Genomic DNA, 17,149 nt, shown 5'->3' with positions numbered 1-17,149 from the left:
GTTTGAAAAGACAGGTTTGTTTGAAATGGAAAATGTAAAACCCCTCCCTCTAAATTATTGTAATTTTTGAAACTAAGGGGCTGTCAGGCAAAGATATGGGAATAGGAATAACAGTTATTGACCAGGAAAATTAAAAATAGAAATGCAATAGTACAAAAAGGAAAACAAACCACTGCCAGAGAGCCCATTAACAGAAAATATCTCCTGGAGGGAGGATTGGTTTGTGGAAGAGATAAAGAAAACTTCCCCATGAACAGCAGAGAACTGCCCCACCTCTGACAGAGGGCAATGGAATACCCCCAAACCATAGTTTACACCTCAGGACACAGGGAAAACCAGCTAAACCTGGTCACTTCACCCTTGTGCTGGAGGCACAGTGAGTTTGCTTTCAGGTTTGCTGTCCCGTGAAAGCTTTGACTGCTTCCACACAGAGATGGGAGAGTGGGATGGTGAGCAAACTGCAGTAGAGAAACTCCAATTTAAAAACTGTCTGAGCTGCTCCTGCAAAAAAACCACCTTGGCTGACCCTGTGTCCACAGCAAAGCCCAGCCTTGTGGTGCATAAACTGCCCAAGGAGCTATTTTCATCCCAGGAGGCCCCTTTCAGCCCAGTGCCTGGGGTCAGTGCTGGTGTGCCCCGGGGCTGCTGATGTAAAACAGCTCCTGGCGTTTCTGCCAGGAACACTTTTCTACCAAAAATCTGCTGCAAAGGAGCTGGGATTGCCTGCCCTGTGTTTGAGTCACTGTGCAAATGAAGCCCAGCACCAATGGCAAGGGTTTTGAACAGCCAGATAAAGCCAAGAGGATGTTTGGAGAGATTATTGTGGATCCTGGTAACTCCTCGTTTCCGTTTTTTGTTTGGTTTAGGATTACCACGCAGTAGCAAATTACACATCCTCTGCTCCATCCCTGACGGGCTCTTCCTCAGATTCAGATATTCCTCACCTTCAAGAAATGCACAGAAAACCAGAGGAAAAAAAGTAAATACATCTAATAAATGTCTCACAAAGATATTAATTTCTAAAATGTCAATATGTAATTTACAAAATCTCTGCAGGACAGAGAAACAATGATCCAGAGAGTCATGGTCATCACAGATCTCTCCTGTACATAATCCGCTTTTCTCACAAATCAGGGGAAAATCCATGGAGGGGAACGAAATCTCTACCTAGCAGCTCTGGGCACTACAATTGCTGGTTAAACCCTGCTTTCATTGAAGAATTCTGGCCAACAGACCTGATCTTTTTGAAATAAACCTGATCTTTCAGAAATAAAATTAAAAAGGGTTCTGAATGGAGTGATCACTCATCATGAAGTGGCTGAGAGCATAAGCTATGGGGAGCTTTGAGATCAAATATATATATATATATATATATGAATAAAAGAAATATAAAGAAAGTGTAAAAATGCAGGTGCCTGGTGCTGTGGGGATGAAGCTATATTGGGAATTTTAAAAGAAATTATTTCTCCTGTGGACAGGTTAATACTTCCTCCTGAGACAATAGATGCAGCTATCTGGCATCTTCTGGTGTTGTGTTCAGGACAGGTGAGATGAGAAGTGGTCGTGGGGCATATGCCAACTCCCCAAATCCCCCTTTTCTTGCAGAAAAGCAGGGACTGTGAGGTTTACAAAACCCTGCAACTTCCACCAATGCAAAACAGCCATGCTGAGCTCACTCAATAAATCCTTGAGGAGCCTGCAATCAGTTTTTAAGTTCTTCAAAGGGTGAGATAACCAAAATCCCTGCCTCCTCTTATGAGAGCACTCCTGCCCGTATTTTCCTTGCCTGCAGCCAGTCAGCAGGCAGGAGGGAGGGGCAAAGCTGATTTAAGAGGTTTTGCAAGAGCCCACAGCCTCTCCTTGCCTGACTGCCCATGGCCACTTTCCTGGAGCTGCCCACTGGTGGGAGGATGCCCATCCTGGGACTGGGGACCTGGCAGGTACCTGCTGCAGCTGGGAGCTCTCAGATTGCTGAGAATCACTGTGCATTTTTGCAGCAATCTCCTCTTTGGGTCAGGAGAATGCATAAAATCCTCTGTGCAGTATTTCCTTTTGAAATATCTCGGGTAATGCAGGGATTTATTTCCGGCCTTCAGGAAATCTTTGGAGTCAGTGGAGGTAGTCAAGCAGGTACAAGATTTTTTTCTTAGCTATGGGAAAAAAAATGCATGCTGCAAAACTAAAACCTTCTGCCCAGCTAATTTTACTTTTTATTTTCTTTTTTTTTTTTCCTTTCAGCACTGTTTGTTAATATCCCATGTAGGATATGTAATATATCCCATGTAATATATGTAATATCTCATGCATGTCGTGTTGGTGCCATCTGTGATGAGTGTGTGTTGATACAGGAATTTAATGGGCAATAAGTGGATTTGGAAATGGGAACTCACAATAATTCCTTAGAGACTTGAGGCTAACTTATTTTTATTGGCAGCAGATGAGTATGCAGCACTTTGCAGGAATATAGTTTGGGTGGTTCTTTCCCTGTAAATGTTACCTAATGGACTTATGGTAAGGAGAATAGGTTAAAGAATATACTGAATTATAAATGTAAAAGGAGTCTGGAAATAAGCTGAAAATTTTAAGAAACTGATCTTAAAAAAAAGATTTTAAAAAGTGAACTTTCCCCTGGATCTGAGACTGGAAACAAAATATGTCACATCACAACTTCCCAGCTCTGTGAAACACTGTTCCAGTCACCATAAAAAAAATCTTAAATTTTTGTCATATTTTTGGGCAAGTTGATCTAATCAGCATTTAACTTTACATGCACAAACATGGGTGAGTTTCTTTGAGCATTTCAGTCTTTATTTTTCTGATGACAAAGGAACTAAGAAGCATAAAGTAATTAAAGCAGGCTTTAAAAACCAAAGTGTGCCTTGGGGGTGCCTCTTAGGGCTCAATGCTGTGATGGGGGAGCTCTCTGAAGGAACTTAAATTGCTGATAGAAACTGGTTAGGACTGAGTAGAAGAAACGTTTTGGGCACACGATCCCTGCCACCACAAAATAATGTCTCCTGTTATGTGATGAAAACAAGGCCCAAGTGTGGCAGTCACATTTTCTGGAAAAATCCCCTTGCCCAGGATTCTTCTCCTGGGAAGCTGAGAAGCCTCAGAGAAAAATGAAAACAATGTTATCTCATTTGTTTCTCCTGTGCAAATTTGCTGCTTTGGAATGTGTTTGGAGATTGTTTATCCAACAGGTGATTTTTTTTAATTGGTTTCATGTGAATTGTTTTGACTTAATGACCAATCAGGGCCAAGCTGTGTTGGGACTGGAGAGAGTCACAAGTTTTCATTATTATCTTTTTAGCCTTCTGTAAGTATCCTTTCTGTATTCTTTAGTATAGTTTAGTATTCTTTAATATAATATAGATAATAAAATAATAAATTAGCCTTCAAAGAGCATGGAGTCAGATCCATCATTCTTTCCTTCATCAGGAACCCAGCAAATACAAGTCCCAAGCCCATGGTGATAATTTCATTAAAGCTGTTTGATTTCAAGGTTCCCACAGCAGCCTCAGTGTTCTGGTGCTTTAACAGAGCCTCCCCTTTACCCAGCAGCTCTGACTCGAAGCCAAGCTCAGTGAGCACCTTGGAAAATGAAACAATGGATTATTTTCTCTGGAAAACATCTCACATGACAGAGTTTTATGTAATCTCAAGGGTAGGTTGCTGCCTTTGCTCTCCCCACCTCAGCATGGCAGCTTTCCCAGGCTGCAGCAGGGATGAGGGGCTCCAAAATTCCAGCATTTGGCCACTGCCAGCCTGCTTGCCCACGCCTGCTTCCTCCTGCTGCCCTGGGAGGCTCACATCCAGCAAGGGATGGGATGGAGAAAGGGACTGCAAAAAAAGAAAACCTGTAAAACTTTCAACTGGCTCTTTAGTTGTGTGCAGAAAAAAAATTGCTGTGTTTTCTATGTTTTTGTTGTTAATTTAGGTGAGCCAACTAAACACCCTTTGACTGGAAAAACTTGGAGAAGTGATATAATTAAAAAAAAAAAAGAAAAAAGTAGGAGGTGGTCATGGTTTTGAATCATGTTTCTGTTTGGAGTGCCATTTTCTGAATTTGGTGTCTCCAAGCCAAGAATCTGAAGTGATTTATTTTGCTGTCGAGTACCCAGTGTGTATTTTACCCAGGAGGTGGCACTGTGTGCAGTGTTTTGAGTCCCCTCACCTCCCTGTCCTGTGTCAACAAGAGCTGGGTTGTTTTTGTGCAGGGCCAGGGCGCATTCCAGAGATGATTGGTTTCCTCTTGTCACCAGGATGTCACACTAAAGTTGCTTTTAATTTGGGGAAATTAGAATTTATTTCAAGATAGCCTCGTGTCCCAAGGTGAACTTCCAATACTTAGAAAAGGGTGGATCAGCTCAGGCACCTCATTAGTGACTCCCTTTGCCATTTGATCTCACAAAACTAATGAAAGCCAGATCCAGGCTGGTGTTGGAACCCTAAATGCTGAGGATTTTAAACTTTCTGTGCTGAAATGCACAGACCCACAAGAGAACACTGAATTTGACCCGAGGCTGTGGAGAAGGCTTCCAAAACTGATTGACAGCACTGGGATTACTGGTGTGTAGTTGGCTAGAAGTGTGTGATATCACAGGGTGGAAAACTTAGAGGTTGGAGGTTTAGAATATAGAAATAAATATGAAGCAAGATGGAGGTTTTAGGGTGGAGGCAGGTTGTTCTTCTTTACCTTCTTCCTTCTTCTTCATAAGTTTGGGTGATGTTTTGTAACTGAACAGAAAAGTTCACAGTGCAGACTTCGAGGAGTCTCATTTCCAGACTCCTTTTCCATTTATAATTCAGTATATTCTTTAACAGAAAAGTCCACAGTGGGGACTTTGAGAAATCAGTTATTAGGTTAAAAAAGAAAATAATTTAATTGGATAGTTTAGCCTTAAAAGACCTTGTAACAAGAGATAGCCTTTTTCTGCCTTGCTAATAAAAGACTACAGAACTCACTGTGGTGAGACTATAACATAAATAAAAAACAATAAACACCTAAATCTAAACAGAAACTACTATCTCAATATCTTCAGTCCTAACTCCAGCAAAAATTTTAAAAAAAAACAAAACAAAACAAACAAACAAGAAACTCCACAGCTGGGAGATCTCGTTATTTGGGGGCTTTAGACTGCCAGATTTGCAGAACAGCAAAGCTCTTCATCTGCTTTTAGCAAATCTGGCTTTTCTCCCGGTTTCAGTCTCTGCAGGGGGCAGCAGGGGACGCAGTGAGGTTTGCCATCGACGTTGGGTACCGCCACTTGGACTGTGCCTACATGTACCAGAACGAGAGCGACATCGGGGACGCGCTGCGACGCCAAATGGAGCAGGGCGTGGTGAGGAGAGAGGAGCTCTTCATTGTCAGCAAGGTGTGTCCTTGGATAGGGCTCTCACGTGGAGAGAGTGGAGGAGGAGGGAGGAGAGACCAAGTCCTGGTCTCTCCTAGAGAGAGAGAGGAGGAGAGGGAGGAGAGACCAAGTCCTGCCATGGAAAGAGCCACGGGATGAAGCTGGGAATTACCTCCTCTCTGTCAAATTTGTGGATGGTGATGGGAAGGAATAGGTCACCCCCTGAGAAACAAAAGGCTCGGGTTGAGAGGGGATTTTTTTGTAGTCCATGTCCATTGTCAGCCATGGAGACAGGAACTGAGGCCGTGCTCTTGGTGGCCTCTGGGATAGGAAGCAGGGCTATTGTTTTTGTGGTCGCCCCCGCTGCGCCGCCGGCCTCAGCCTGTCAGCTCCTGCATGTTATGCTTTGTTGTGTTTTTTCCCCCAACAACAATGGTAGGAAAAATAAAGTAACTTCTATCTGCTGGAAGCTGGCGGGTCGATTTTCACCAGGTTCACTTATTTTCTTTGTTTTAATTGTTGCAATAATTGATGGAATGTCAGAGTATCCCGTTCTCATTTTAGTTACTTAGCAGTACCACAAATAAATTGAGGTGCCTCAAGTGGCACTTCCTCAAGATGAGATGTGCCACACCCTGAGCTGCCTCTGTGCCCTGTGTTTTCCCTGCTCTGCCACTGTGAGGGCAGGAGAGCAGCTCCCAGGCTTTGTGTTTCCCCACAGCTGTGGTCCACCTTCCACGAGAGATCCCTGGTGAAGGAGGTGTGCCAGAAAACACTTGCTGCCCTCCAGCTGGATTATTTGGATCTCTACCTGATGCACTGTCCCATGGGATTCAAGGTATTGAACTTCAAGTCCTGGGATCCATCTTTTGCCTTTGGGACCAGACATCTCTTTAGTCATCTCCAAGGAAGAGTGTTGGTAAATCTCATTAGGACATAAGGATAAACCTCTGCAGGGAGAGTCCAGGAGGAAAGGAAAGGTCACGGCTGCTTAAACTAGGTCTTGTAGTACAAAAGCCACCTTATTTTTCCCTGCACAGCATTTTCAACTCATGGATCAAATTACCATCCAGATCACATTCCTCTTAGAGTGTGGGGTTTGGCTGCCATTTCCTTATCAAGAATCAAACATGTGAACTACTTGGTTCAAAAGAGACTTTTCTCTTCTCTCTCTACCCCCAGGTTAAATAAATCCTGGTTTCCCCACCGTGTCACTTCCCTGGCCTTCTCCTGAGGCACACAGAAGTGCCTGCCCTTCCTCTGCCTGCAGGACAGAGTCTCAAGAGACAGATTTTCTTGAAGATTTCTCTGTTGATACAGGCTGGTCATTGCAGCCATGTCTCACCCCACCACAAACATAATTCAGGATTATCCAGCTCAGTGTCTCCAGCTCCACTCGCTTGCCCAAATTTCTAAATGATTTCTTGAAGTCCTTATAATTCAGCTGACCTTGATGTTGCTTTTCCCTTTGTACTGATAGGCAGGAGAGGAACTATTTCCTGCAGATGGAGACGGCATGATCATTCCCAGCAATACAGATTTTCTGGATACGTGGGAGGTACATTCATTTACAAGCCAAAAATATCTTGCTAGTTTGAAATAACAGCCTGAAAACTCTAAGCTTCCCACTGTGGGAATTGTTCTGAGAGAATTTCTAACATAAAGTATTTGAGATTGCTGATTTCTCTGCGTCCTTGGGCTCCTTTTTGTGTCACTGTGCCAAAATTTAGGTATTTTTATATCTGCTAATTACTAAACTGGCTGGGTTGGCATGACAAGAGGAAATCTTTGGCTGTGTGTGTACCCTGCAGTGGCTTGAGCTAACAAATGCTGTTGCTCTCTTCCCTACCCCACTCTGGCCATTTTTTGGTGGCTTTAGTTGTAGCCATGCTTGCCTCTTGTTGCACCTGAGCCATCACACCCCAGCAAAGCCAACATGCCTGTGCCAGTGCACCACAGCACCCAAATTTCTGTTTCTGGGGATAGTGGGACTTGGCCAAAGTCCTTTGCTAAGTTGTCCACATGGGCTGTGTGGGAGGCCAGGCTTGGGTGTGAATTCAAATTCCTGGCTGGCTGAGACTTTGGGCTTCCTTTCCTTTCCTTTCCTTTCCCTTCCACTCCTGCCATGTGCTCAGCACAGCCAGGCCAAAAGCAGGTAAAAAATTCACCAGAGTCAGAAGAATTCACTGGTGCTTTTTGCCTTCTGTCAGATGAAGAATAAGGCACATTTTTGTTGTTCATTTGAAGGAAGAAAGTGAACATTTCAGGCTGCTGCTTATGACAGCAACTTTAAAATTACTTCTGCTTTGGACCAAGGGTATCTTCTGCTCTAAAGACTGGTAGCAGATTATTTTCCCATTTCTTTTCTGCTGGATGTGACAATCTAATTAGGGCTGACTGGCTGTTTTATTGCTGTATTGCTTTATTAGTGTGAAAGAAAATAGGTGATGGAGGGGGAACACAGTGCTGCTTATCCTATAATCCAACTGCTAAATGGTACATCTCTCTTGGGAAATTAATCAGTGTTGATCACCAGAATCCACCCTGTTCCAGATGTCTTGTAACAGCTCCTTGTTGAGCTGCTCTGTTCCAAAGAAGGTGCATTTTATTATGGGATGATTATTTGGTTAGCTGAGGAATTACTCTAAAAGAATCTCTTTCATCTATGTGAAGGTCTGGGGATAGTATTTCAAAATAGTCATATTTTACTGAAATAATAATATTTTAGGAGTTCTGTGAATGTTGCTGTTATTTGTCTTATGGTGACACACAATGTGAGATCTGAGTCTGACCAGGGCCCCACTGTTCAGGTACTGTTCTCACAGCACAGGAGGAATCCAGCCAGGAGGATTTTTACCACTCAAGTTTTTGTGTGGGCATTTTTTTTCCATACAAAAATGAAAGAACTTAACAGGAAGCGTGGTTCTGTGGTGTTTCTAGGCTATGGAAGAGCTCGTGGATGTGGGAATGGTGAAGGCTATTGGAGTCTCCAACTTCAACCAGAAACAGATCAATCAGCTCCTGGGCAAACCAGGCTTAAGACACAAACCTGTGAACAATCAGGTAAATTGTCCTGCAGCTCCTCAGCACTGACACCACACCTGTCTGGGCTGTTCACTGGATGAACATCTCTTAAAAGTGCCTTAAAAACCCCACACCTGCAAAAAAACCCACCTTTCCAAAGCTGATGTGGCACAGTGATACTAAACTTCGAAGTTCTGCTTTTGAGAGGTGAAAGCTAATTTTTTCTTCGTTTTTTTTGAGATTGAGAGCCACCCCTATCTTCCTCAGGAAGAACTGATTAAGTTTTGCCAATCCAAAGGGATCTCTGTCACTGCATATTGTCCCCTTGGGGCACCCAACTGGCCAGGGTAAGAATGGTTTGTGAGATTTCTTTCTTAGATGTAGATTGGAGTTGACGCAGTAAACCAGTCTGAGGATGTAGATGAAACCTCAGGGAAAATTAATGATGTAATTAGAAAAAGATTTACTAATTCATTAAAAATTGCATGCACAGAAACCTCACACTTATTGTGATATTCAATCCACTACAGTTGCACATTTTGAAGAAAAATTATCAATTGGTTGATGAAAGCAGAGAAGAGAATTCTTAACTGAACTTTGGTGAGCTTATTAAACATGTAGGAGAATTTCTGAACTAAAAAAAAAACCCACCCACAACAAACCAAACAAAAAAACAAAGCAGCAGATGCTGATGAAAATAGCAACTTTGCAGTCCTGCTGAGACAAAGGGATTAAGTTTGTAAATGGGGAAGTTGCAGAAATCTTTCTTTTACTCCCATCTTCATGGCTTCCTCTGACCTGGGACAGGGCTTTTGCCAGAGCAGCTGTGCTTGTAAAGGACAAGATGAAATTCTTGGGATCTGGATCAAAGAAATTCCCAGCCTGATCTCAGGCTGGACATAAATGTGTTATAGTGACCTGTTTTTACTAGAAACTACAGGCCTCTTCTCATGTGCTCACTTGTTATAAAAGGGAAGGATGAAGGCAGGAATTGAAGTAACAAGATGTTAAAGTGTGCAAGATTATGCTTTTTAGTAATTTAAACAATATTCTTATGGTACAGGGCTTGAGGGAGAAGACAGTGGGTTATTAAACTACTGAAGCATGGTTTTTTTTAATTTTTACAGGTCCAAGCCTGACCATATTTCCCTTCTTGATGATCCTCGAGTTAAGGAAATTGCACTCAAGCACAACAAAACCCCAGCTCAGGTTAATACTGGTCAGAGCTGTTTTCCCTGCTGACATGTATTGTTCCCACTTGTGCTGAAGCAACTACTTACAGATGTGTTATGGAATAATAACATGGAGTTCAGGCTGTGTCTTGTGCACAGTTTAATGCTTTAGGAAAATATTCTCTCTGCCTTAATTTTACTGATGGACAGAAGATTACCAGTGGCTTTGGGCTTTAACTGGCACACTGGCTGCCCTCCACACTGCACCCTGCCAATCCTGAACTCTTGCTCAATGCACTCCCTTGTTGTCATCTCAGCTTCAGACATGGATAAGGATTTAATGAGTAGTGATTAGGAAGGGTTTAGGTAGTGCTTCTCCTCTGTGAGCCCTCTCTGGTTACCAGTAATGCTGCTCTGTGTAACCATGCAGACACCTTTGGTTTTCAGCTTTCAGAAGACAGGCAGCACTTCTCATCTGTAAACTCCCTATGTGTTCCTGCAGGTGCTTATCCGGTTCCAAATCCAAAGAAATGTGAGTGTAATTCCCAAATCTGTCACTCCACAGCGTATTGAAGAAAATTTTAAGGTAAGAGGGCACCTTACAAAGTCATTAATGGTGTTAAACTACAGAAGAAAAAACCCCTACTCTGCCAATGGTATAAACCACACCCCTCAACCTTAGAATCACCAAAACCTTTGTCAGATACCACATAGGTTATCACTTCTTTATGAATGCAAAAAGTCACTTTGAAAGTAAGGAGCCACATCTTCATTAGAACACATCAGGTAAGAGCCAAACTCTTCCACCTTGTGGTACAATTGTGCTGCAGGCAGAGCCCACCAGCACTGTAACCTTACACATTTGTTCATTTATTGCTCTCCCTGCACAGGTGTCCCCTGCACACCTCCTAGTGCTTCAGCCTGCTTTTGCCATTCTTTCTGCAAATAAACTTCCTTGTCTCACTGCAAACTGAGTAATCCAGCTGTCTGGGACCTTCCTGCAGGTGTTTGACTTTGAGCTGACTGGAGAGGAGATGGAGACCCTCCTTGGTTTCAAGAAGCGCTATCGCATCTGTGCACTAAGCCAGTGAGTACCTCCTCCTCCTGCAGGCTTTGGCAGGGCTGGATTTCCACTGGAGAGCTTGGATTTCCACTGGATATCCTCTTAACAGACACAGTTTGATAGCCCCTTAAAAATAAAAAGAGAGGGAGCCTCAGCCAGCACCTGGTCACATCTGCTGGAATCTCACCCTTGGGTTTATTAGAGCATTGCCCATCCTGCCCAGGTTGGGAACACTGGGATTTCTGCAGGCACAATGTTCCTAAGATGTCCTGTACTGGATGCATACCAAACTGCTGTCTGAAAATCAAAATCAGCTGGAAATTCCAAAAATAAATAAGCAGCTATTTCCCCCCTTGGTTTTCTTTGGCTCCTTTACATAAGGGACAGTCAGAGTAAATAAACTCCATTTTAAGAATGAGAGTTGTAAGGTTTTTTTGAAGGGAAGAGCTGTGCCTATGTACTCCTGCCAATGTTATCTAGATAACAGAATGGTTAGACTGGCCAAGATCTGCACTTTACTCAGTTTTCCCAGGTTACCCACTTGCCTAACAGCATCCTGGGGGCTTGGGAGTTTCCAAGAGAAAGGTTTAATATCTCAGGGAACTTTGGCAATTTCAGCTGAGCATAAGATACATTATCCTTTGAAAAGGAGGTCACTGATACAAGCAAATGTTACAGAGAATTCACTTTCCCTGCTCTGGATACACTAAACAGACATGTGTTTTTAATGTAGTTCAGTTTCAGTTCTTTTACCAGGGGAAAAAAAAAAACCCTTTTCTCTAAACTATATCCTTAAAATGTTGTAATCATGCTTTCTTTTTCTAGATGCAAAAATCACAAGGACTATCCTTTTTTAGAAGACTGACATGGGCATCAGCTTCAGATCCTCTGGGGGATCCAGACCAGTTATTGTTATTTCAAGCAATTTGCAATACTTTTTTAATTCATAGAGAGAAGGAGACTATATATTAAAAAATGGGAGAAGCTAACTCAGACATTCTGAAGAGTCATCTTTGAACATGGATACATTTGCTTCCTTTATATCAACCAATTGTATCAGTCCTTTATCTGCTCTTGTAACACAATTTTCAGTTGCAGCAAAACATATATTCTCTCTTAATTTAGTAATGATAATGAAGCTTAATAAAGCCATAGATTGGGATTAGGGAAAAGCATTCTTTGTCATAACTATAAATCCTGACTAAGTTTAGAGAAAATTCAAATTCTCTGATTACTTATACTTTTGGATAAAAGGTTAATACACCTACTATCTTTTAATTATCAATACAAAACAATCCATTTCACACCAGAAGATCTCAATGACATGCTGCTTGAGATGCTGAATTCAATTTCAGTGTAACAGACTGAAAGCTCTTTAGAGGACACTGCTGAATTATGATTCAGGAGCTCTTTTCTTAATGAAGTTTCCTATTTATGAACTGCTAAAAACTAATAAACTACTAGGAGATTTGTATGTTTGGTTTATACTATCTGCAAGAGTATATAAATACTGCTTTTATCAGTAGAATGGCTGCAGTTGAGACTGAAAATCTCCTAGAAAATCCAAAGTCTGATAAAGGAGACACACAGGAATTATTTTGTTTGGCAACTGTCATATTTAGCAAGCAGAAGAGCTGGGCAGCTTCACAGAAGCCAACAGCAGATTTTCACTCTCCTGTACTGCTCCCTAGGTACTATTTGCTTGTGTTTTGACTCAAAGGATGTCTTCTGGATGCTGTTGTCTCTGGTTAAAAAAAAATAAAACGTCAGTGCTGCTGCAGCCCATGCTGGTGTTTTAATGAGGTGTCTGTTAATTAATACTTGCTCTTTAACAATTGACTCAAAACTCCTGTACTTGTTTTAGGCTCTTGCAGATCAGGATAAGAACAATGTGGCTCAGCACTGCATGCAGAGAGGACAATGGGTAATTAAGGTTCAGGACTAAGATACACACTTTATGGATATCCTTTTCTAACTGATTTTCTTTGTAGTTAATAAAGGAAATGATGACCTATCTTTGAGCTACTTCAGACTTTTCCAAGATAGTTGAATAAGGGGTATCCTAGAAAGAAGAGAGCAAATTCCCATCAAAGTGGATTTCCCACAGCAACTCCTCTAAAGAAAGAGGTCTGAAAAATCTACCAGGAATTGACACTGGGCAGTTATACTGCAGTGATATGGACAGAAGGTGCCTGTAATGGGCATTCTCTCTTTCTCTCCTCCTGAACATGCTGCATTTACAAGGCCAGTTGCAAGATATCATCCCAGATGCAATTAGAGAGTGAACTCTGTAGCATACAGCCTGTCTTGAAATATTCTCTACTTCATAGGAATTTTCTAACCACATTCCAATTTAATCACAGCTATCAGACTTGAAGCTATTTACAGGATGTTTATAGACTGTGCTAGGCAGGAAGTCAGACTAGATGATCACAGTAGCATATAATAGTAAAAAATTCAAAACAAGTTAGAAGCCAGAGATTGTGCATTTGTTTCAGAGACAATAGATCTTTTTCAGCTGCAGAGACTTTAGCAAAGGTAAAAGGAGAAGAATTTGGGTGGTGTCAGTTGCTGGGAAATAAAACTCCCCTGTTTTGCAGCAGAGCCACATTCCTATTTACAATATGCCTTTCTAGAAGAGAGAAGCTGCCTCACAGCAAGCACAGCCCTGAGCCTGGAGCTGCCAGGAAAGGTTTATAGCTTAGAAAAGGTTTATAGCTCTGCCAGAAGCTGCGTGGAAAGGTTTAGAGTATCCCAAATAAATTTTCAGTTTCTATCAGCTGTGCAGCAGTGCTCTTGCACCAAACCCACACATACATCATTCCTAGTCAGCAGTGACATTATCTGAGCCCAGTAAAATGAAAACACCTTAGCTTGGCATTTTGTCTTTGTATCTCAACACATTGTCCCGTGACTTCAGCTTTTTATTGTGGAGTTCATCCATTCTGGTAGAGTCAAGCCTCATGAAAATTTCCAAAGGGGCTGGGTGAAAAAAGTAAAGTGTTATGTCCACGTTTTGGAGGGAAAACAGGACAACACAGGTAATGAACAACAGGTAAAAATCCAAAACTCTTTGCTGATCATCGCTGCTCAAGTTCTCCACCTATTGTAATTCCAAGCTCTCTCACATTGTTCAAAAGAAAACTGATTGAGAAGCCAAAGACTGTCAGATACAAACCTACTTCAAGAAGTTTTTGCATGCAGTCCTACACAAGAAGTGCTGGTCCTTGCCTTCCTCTGAATCTTAAAAAAGACTTACAGAAGACTGATTAGAGGAGTACTTTATACAGATGGCAATTAAGTAGTATAAGATTTTCCTTGACCTGACACCAGTACAAGGAGCTGTGTCAGATGTTTATCAAACCTGGAGCAGCTTGCAAAGTGTGCCTGGAAATAGACCAGTTATTATTTCCTCCACTGTAAAAACCAGTAGAATCAAATGACTATCAGCAAATCAGCCCAAAACAAGTAAGAGGTGGCAATTCTTCACAGTGTGTGTGAAGCATCATTCCCTTTGAGCATAACAGATTCAGAAGGTAACTGAACAACAAAGAGTTTAACTGGTGGCTGTTAAACATAAAAAAAACTCCTGTCAGAATATTTAAATAACACTTTGCTGCTCAATTTACTCATGTTTAGTAACTTATTTTGACCACAGCTGGAGAAAGATGCTGCAATATGTGGATACTTACTCTGATTCAGTTCAGCTGTTCTTATGAGCAAGGACCAGCTGGCTTGTAATCAGGCCTGTTTTAGAAAAGCTTGATTTTGCAATCAGCTTTTTTTTTCCCCTTAAGAATTTGGGGGGAAATGGAGTTTTGCAGCTGTTTGCACTAGTGGTTCTGTACCATGCACTTTAACAAGTTAAAATGCAAGAGCAAGGTGGCCTATTTAAGGGTTTTAAGAGCTGCCTCACAGCTCAAATAAACAAGGTCCTGCCAGAATAAGACAGGGCTCTGTATTTTTAAAGAAACCAAGGATAAGGCAGAGGGAGGGATGACAAAGTTACTGACAGTTTGTAGGTGACACACTAGGGGAGTATTAAGTGACTGAAATGAAAATAATTTGTCCCAAGGTAACTGTTCTGTGCCCCAGTTAAGCAAAAGACTCCAAATTTCTAGCTGTATCTTCAACACAGTGAATACAGATTAAAATCCAGAGACAGGATTTTCTTTTCCCATTTTGAATACTGGAGTTTCCTGTGCCCCAGTTTTCACAAATGAAAACTGAAACAAGTGCATTCCATAGCATTTGTGCAGTCTTGTGAGCTGAGCAAGGAGAGGTCCTGTTTCCTTTTTCCCTGAGGGAAGCAAACACCAAGTTAGAGAGCATCATTTGAAAAGTGATTCCAGCCAGGCAGGCCTGTGTATTTGTGTTCCAATACCAGAAGAAAAGCTATTTCCTCTCAAAGGAACATCAACTGCAACCTGAAACAAACATGCTGTTACTGTCAGACTATTTGTGCTGTCCTACCTTCAACAGCAAGATGCCAATTCCAAATAATTCTTGTATTCTCCTCTACTACACAAAAAAAAAATAAATTTGCAAAAACAGTATCTCGCCTTCTCTAATGAGATAATTCCTGATTTTCTCTACCTGTTTTCCCTGATAAATCATTTCACCATCATTCTTTGTTACCAAGTAAATGGATCTGTCCTGTGAGAGCCATTTTCTCCTGAACATGAAATAAAGGCCTGCTAATCTGGTACCATTTGGAGCAGTGAGTGCAGCTGGAAATGAAACAAATTTTGTGAAAGTACTTCTTTTACCAGTTCCAAGGACATGTTTTTTTCTGTTAGCTGCTCTTAATCTTTCCTGTAGGCTGGAAATCCTCTTCCCAGGGTGTGCTGCAGTATCACACTAGCCCAGCTGCTGCAGCAGAGTGCCCAGAATGTCTAGGAAGAGGCCGACAAGGTGGAGCTGAACTACAAGTTCTTAAATTAAGAACACAAAACAAAACACAACCAACTTTTCATTGGAAGAGCTACAAGACTGTATTTGTCCTTAAAAATGTCTTTGATCAGAAACCCAGAGATCTGTCAAATCACAACACAAAAACAAATGCTGTGAACAGTTTCAGCAGGAAGAGCTCAGCTGGCAGCAGTGCTGAGCTCCGGATATTGAACTCTTTGATCTTTCCACTTCACCTTTTAGGAGATGAAAGGATATCTCTGCTCTTGTAGGCAGAGTGTGGCACAAGAGATTCTATTTTACTGTAACAATTCCTAGATCAACCTAGACTAAAAGAAGACTGCCTCTTCCTCCATCTCAGCTTTTATTATATGCTTGGAGAAGCAATCCAAATCCATTAATCCAAATCCAAAACCATTAAGGGTGACAGGGTTTCCTGTCACTCCCTTCCCAAGCTGACCAACAGCCTGCTTTCTGTTCAAGCTCGTGCATCATTACCCCTGCACTCAGGTGCTTCTCTGTTTTCCCTCTTTTCCCACTCTGGCACTTCAAGATCCAAGCCCTCTGCCGGCTGAGTGCTGCACTGTGTCCCAGAACGACCCTTTCCAAATTCCTTCCCACTAAGTCATGCAGTGAAATACAGAGAGAGCCTGTTACAATGCCACTCCACCCCGAGTGCTCTCCCTTCTGCTCTGGAGCAGTCTGTCTCCAGTAAAATTCCTACTTCCAGAATGGAAAATTTCATTTCAAACTTTCATAAAGCTGCAGTGAAATGAAAACAGAGGAAGCTAACAGAACCTGATGTACTATTTTGGAAACCCTGACCCTCAGTGTAACTTCTTGCCAGAACACACTTGTCACAAAAATGTTATTTGCAAGCAAGTCAACATTGCCCCAAACAGTTTTCTGTCACAGCTCAGACTCAGCAAAAAACATCACCTTTTCTGGCTTCTTTAGAATGCCTTAGGGCTTTTGTTGATCACATTAGAGATTCTCAAAAACACTCACAGAGCTGAAGCTTTCTGTATGTGCTTTTAAGTCCAGAATTTAAAGTGATTTATAATCAATTTATGTTAGAAGAACCAGCATTAGAGGAGCATATTGCTTCAAGTCAGACACTGACTTGTCTGATTCTTTCCTCCTCAAATTTTAAGTTAACTCAATCTTGTCTGTTCAGCCTATTGTAAATTATTGTGGCCAAAAACATGTTGCATGCTAATTGTGGTCTTAGCATTACTGGAAAGATTTTTAAAAATACTTTTAAAACTTTTATTTCTAATAAATACTTACCAGTACATTGAGAAAGCAGATTTTTTTTTTTGTAATTTTAAATCAGTATGAGTCCTTAGTCAGACTCCTTTTGCTCAGAACCAGGAAACAAACAACCTATTTCACAAATACTTTGATATCAAATTGCCTTGATGTTACATTTTAACCTGGCCAAGTTCACTTTAAGGTTTGCTGCACATTTATGGAATCACAATCCTACATTTATGCATTAACAGCCTTGGTGTCTCCCTTGCTCCATCTGTTCAGAGAGAATTCCCTTTCTGCCAGGCCTACACAACCTCCTCAGAGGGACCACTCACATCCCAGATCTACCCAGACATCTGGAAAACTCC

At 41.7% G+C, this 17,149-nt stretch overlaps 1 protein-coding gene across 2 annotated transcripts; it reads left to right on the top strand.

Moving 5' to 3' along the window:
* Positions 1-1,803: 1,803 nt before the first annotated feature.
* Positions 1,804-12,090, top strand: LOC120501706 (aldo-keto reductase family 1 member B1-like). 2 transcript variants are annotated; one of them, XM_039708313.1, is made up of 10 exons: positions 1,804-1,940; positions 5,211-5,378; positions 6,079-6,195; positions 6,838-6,915; positions 8,298-8,420; positions 8,622-8,728; positions 9,509-9,590; positions 10,056-10,139; positions 10,558-10,640; positions 11,442-12,090. In XM_039708313.1, the coding sequence occupies exons 1-10, from the start codon at positions 1,875-1,877 to the stop codon at positions 11,479-11,481; spliced, it is 948 nt and encodes a 315-aa protein (XP_039564247.1). In that variant the 5' UTR covers positions 1,804-1,874; the 3' UTR covers positions 11,482-12,090. The 2 variants fall into 2 exon arrangements, with proteins under 2 accessions (XP_039564247.1, XP_039564248.1); XM_039708314.1 differs by lacking the exon at positions 1,804-1,940 and adding an exon at positions 1,993-2,130.
* Positions 12,091-17,149: the final 5,059 nt, after the last annotated feature.

The sequence above is a fragment of the Passer montanus genome, unplaced genomic scaffold (genome assembly GCF_014805655.1).
Source record: "Passer montanus isolate IOZ18808 unplaced genomic scaffold, ASM1480565v1 scaffold20, whole genome shotgun sequence".
NCBI classification, from domain to species: domain Eukaryota; kingdom Metazoa; phylum Chordata; class Aves; order Passeriformes; family Passeridae; genus Passer; species Passer montanus.
Note: the sequence above shows the minus strand (reverse complement) of the source record. Positions and strands in the feature narration are given on the sequence as shown.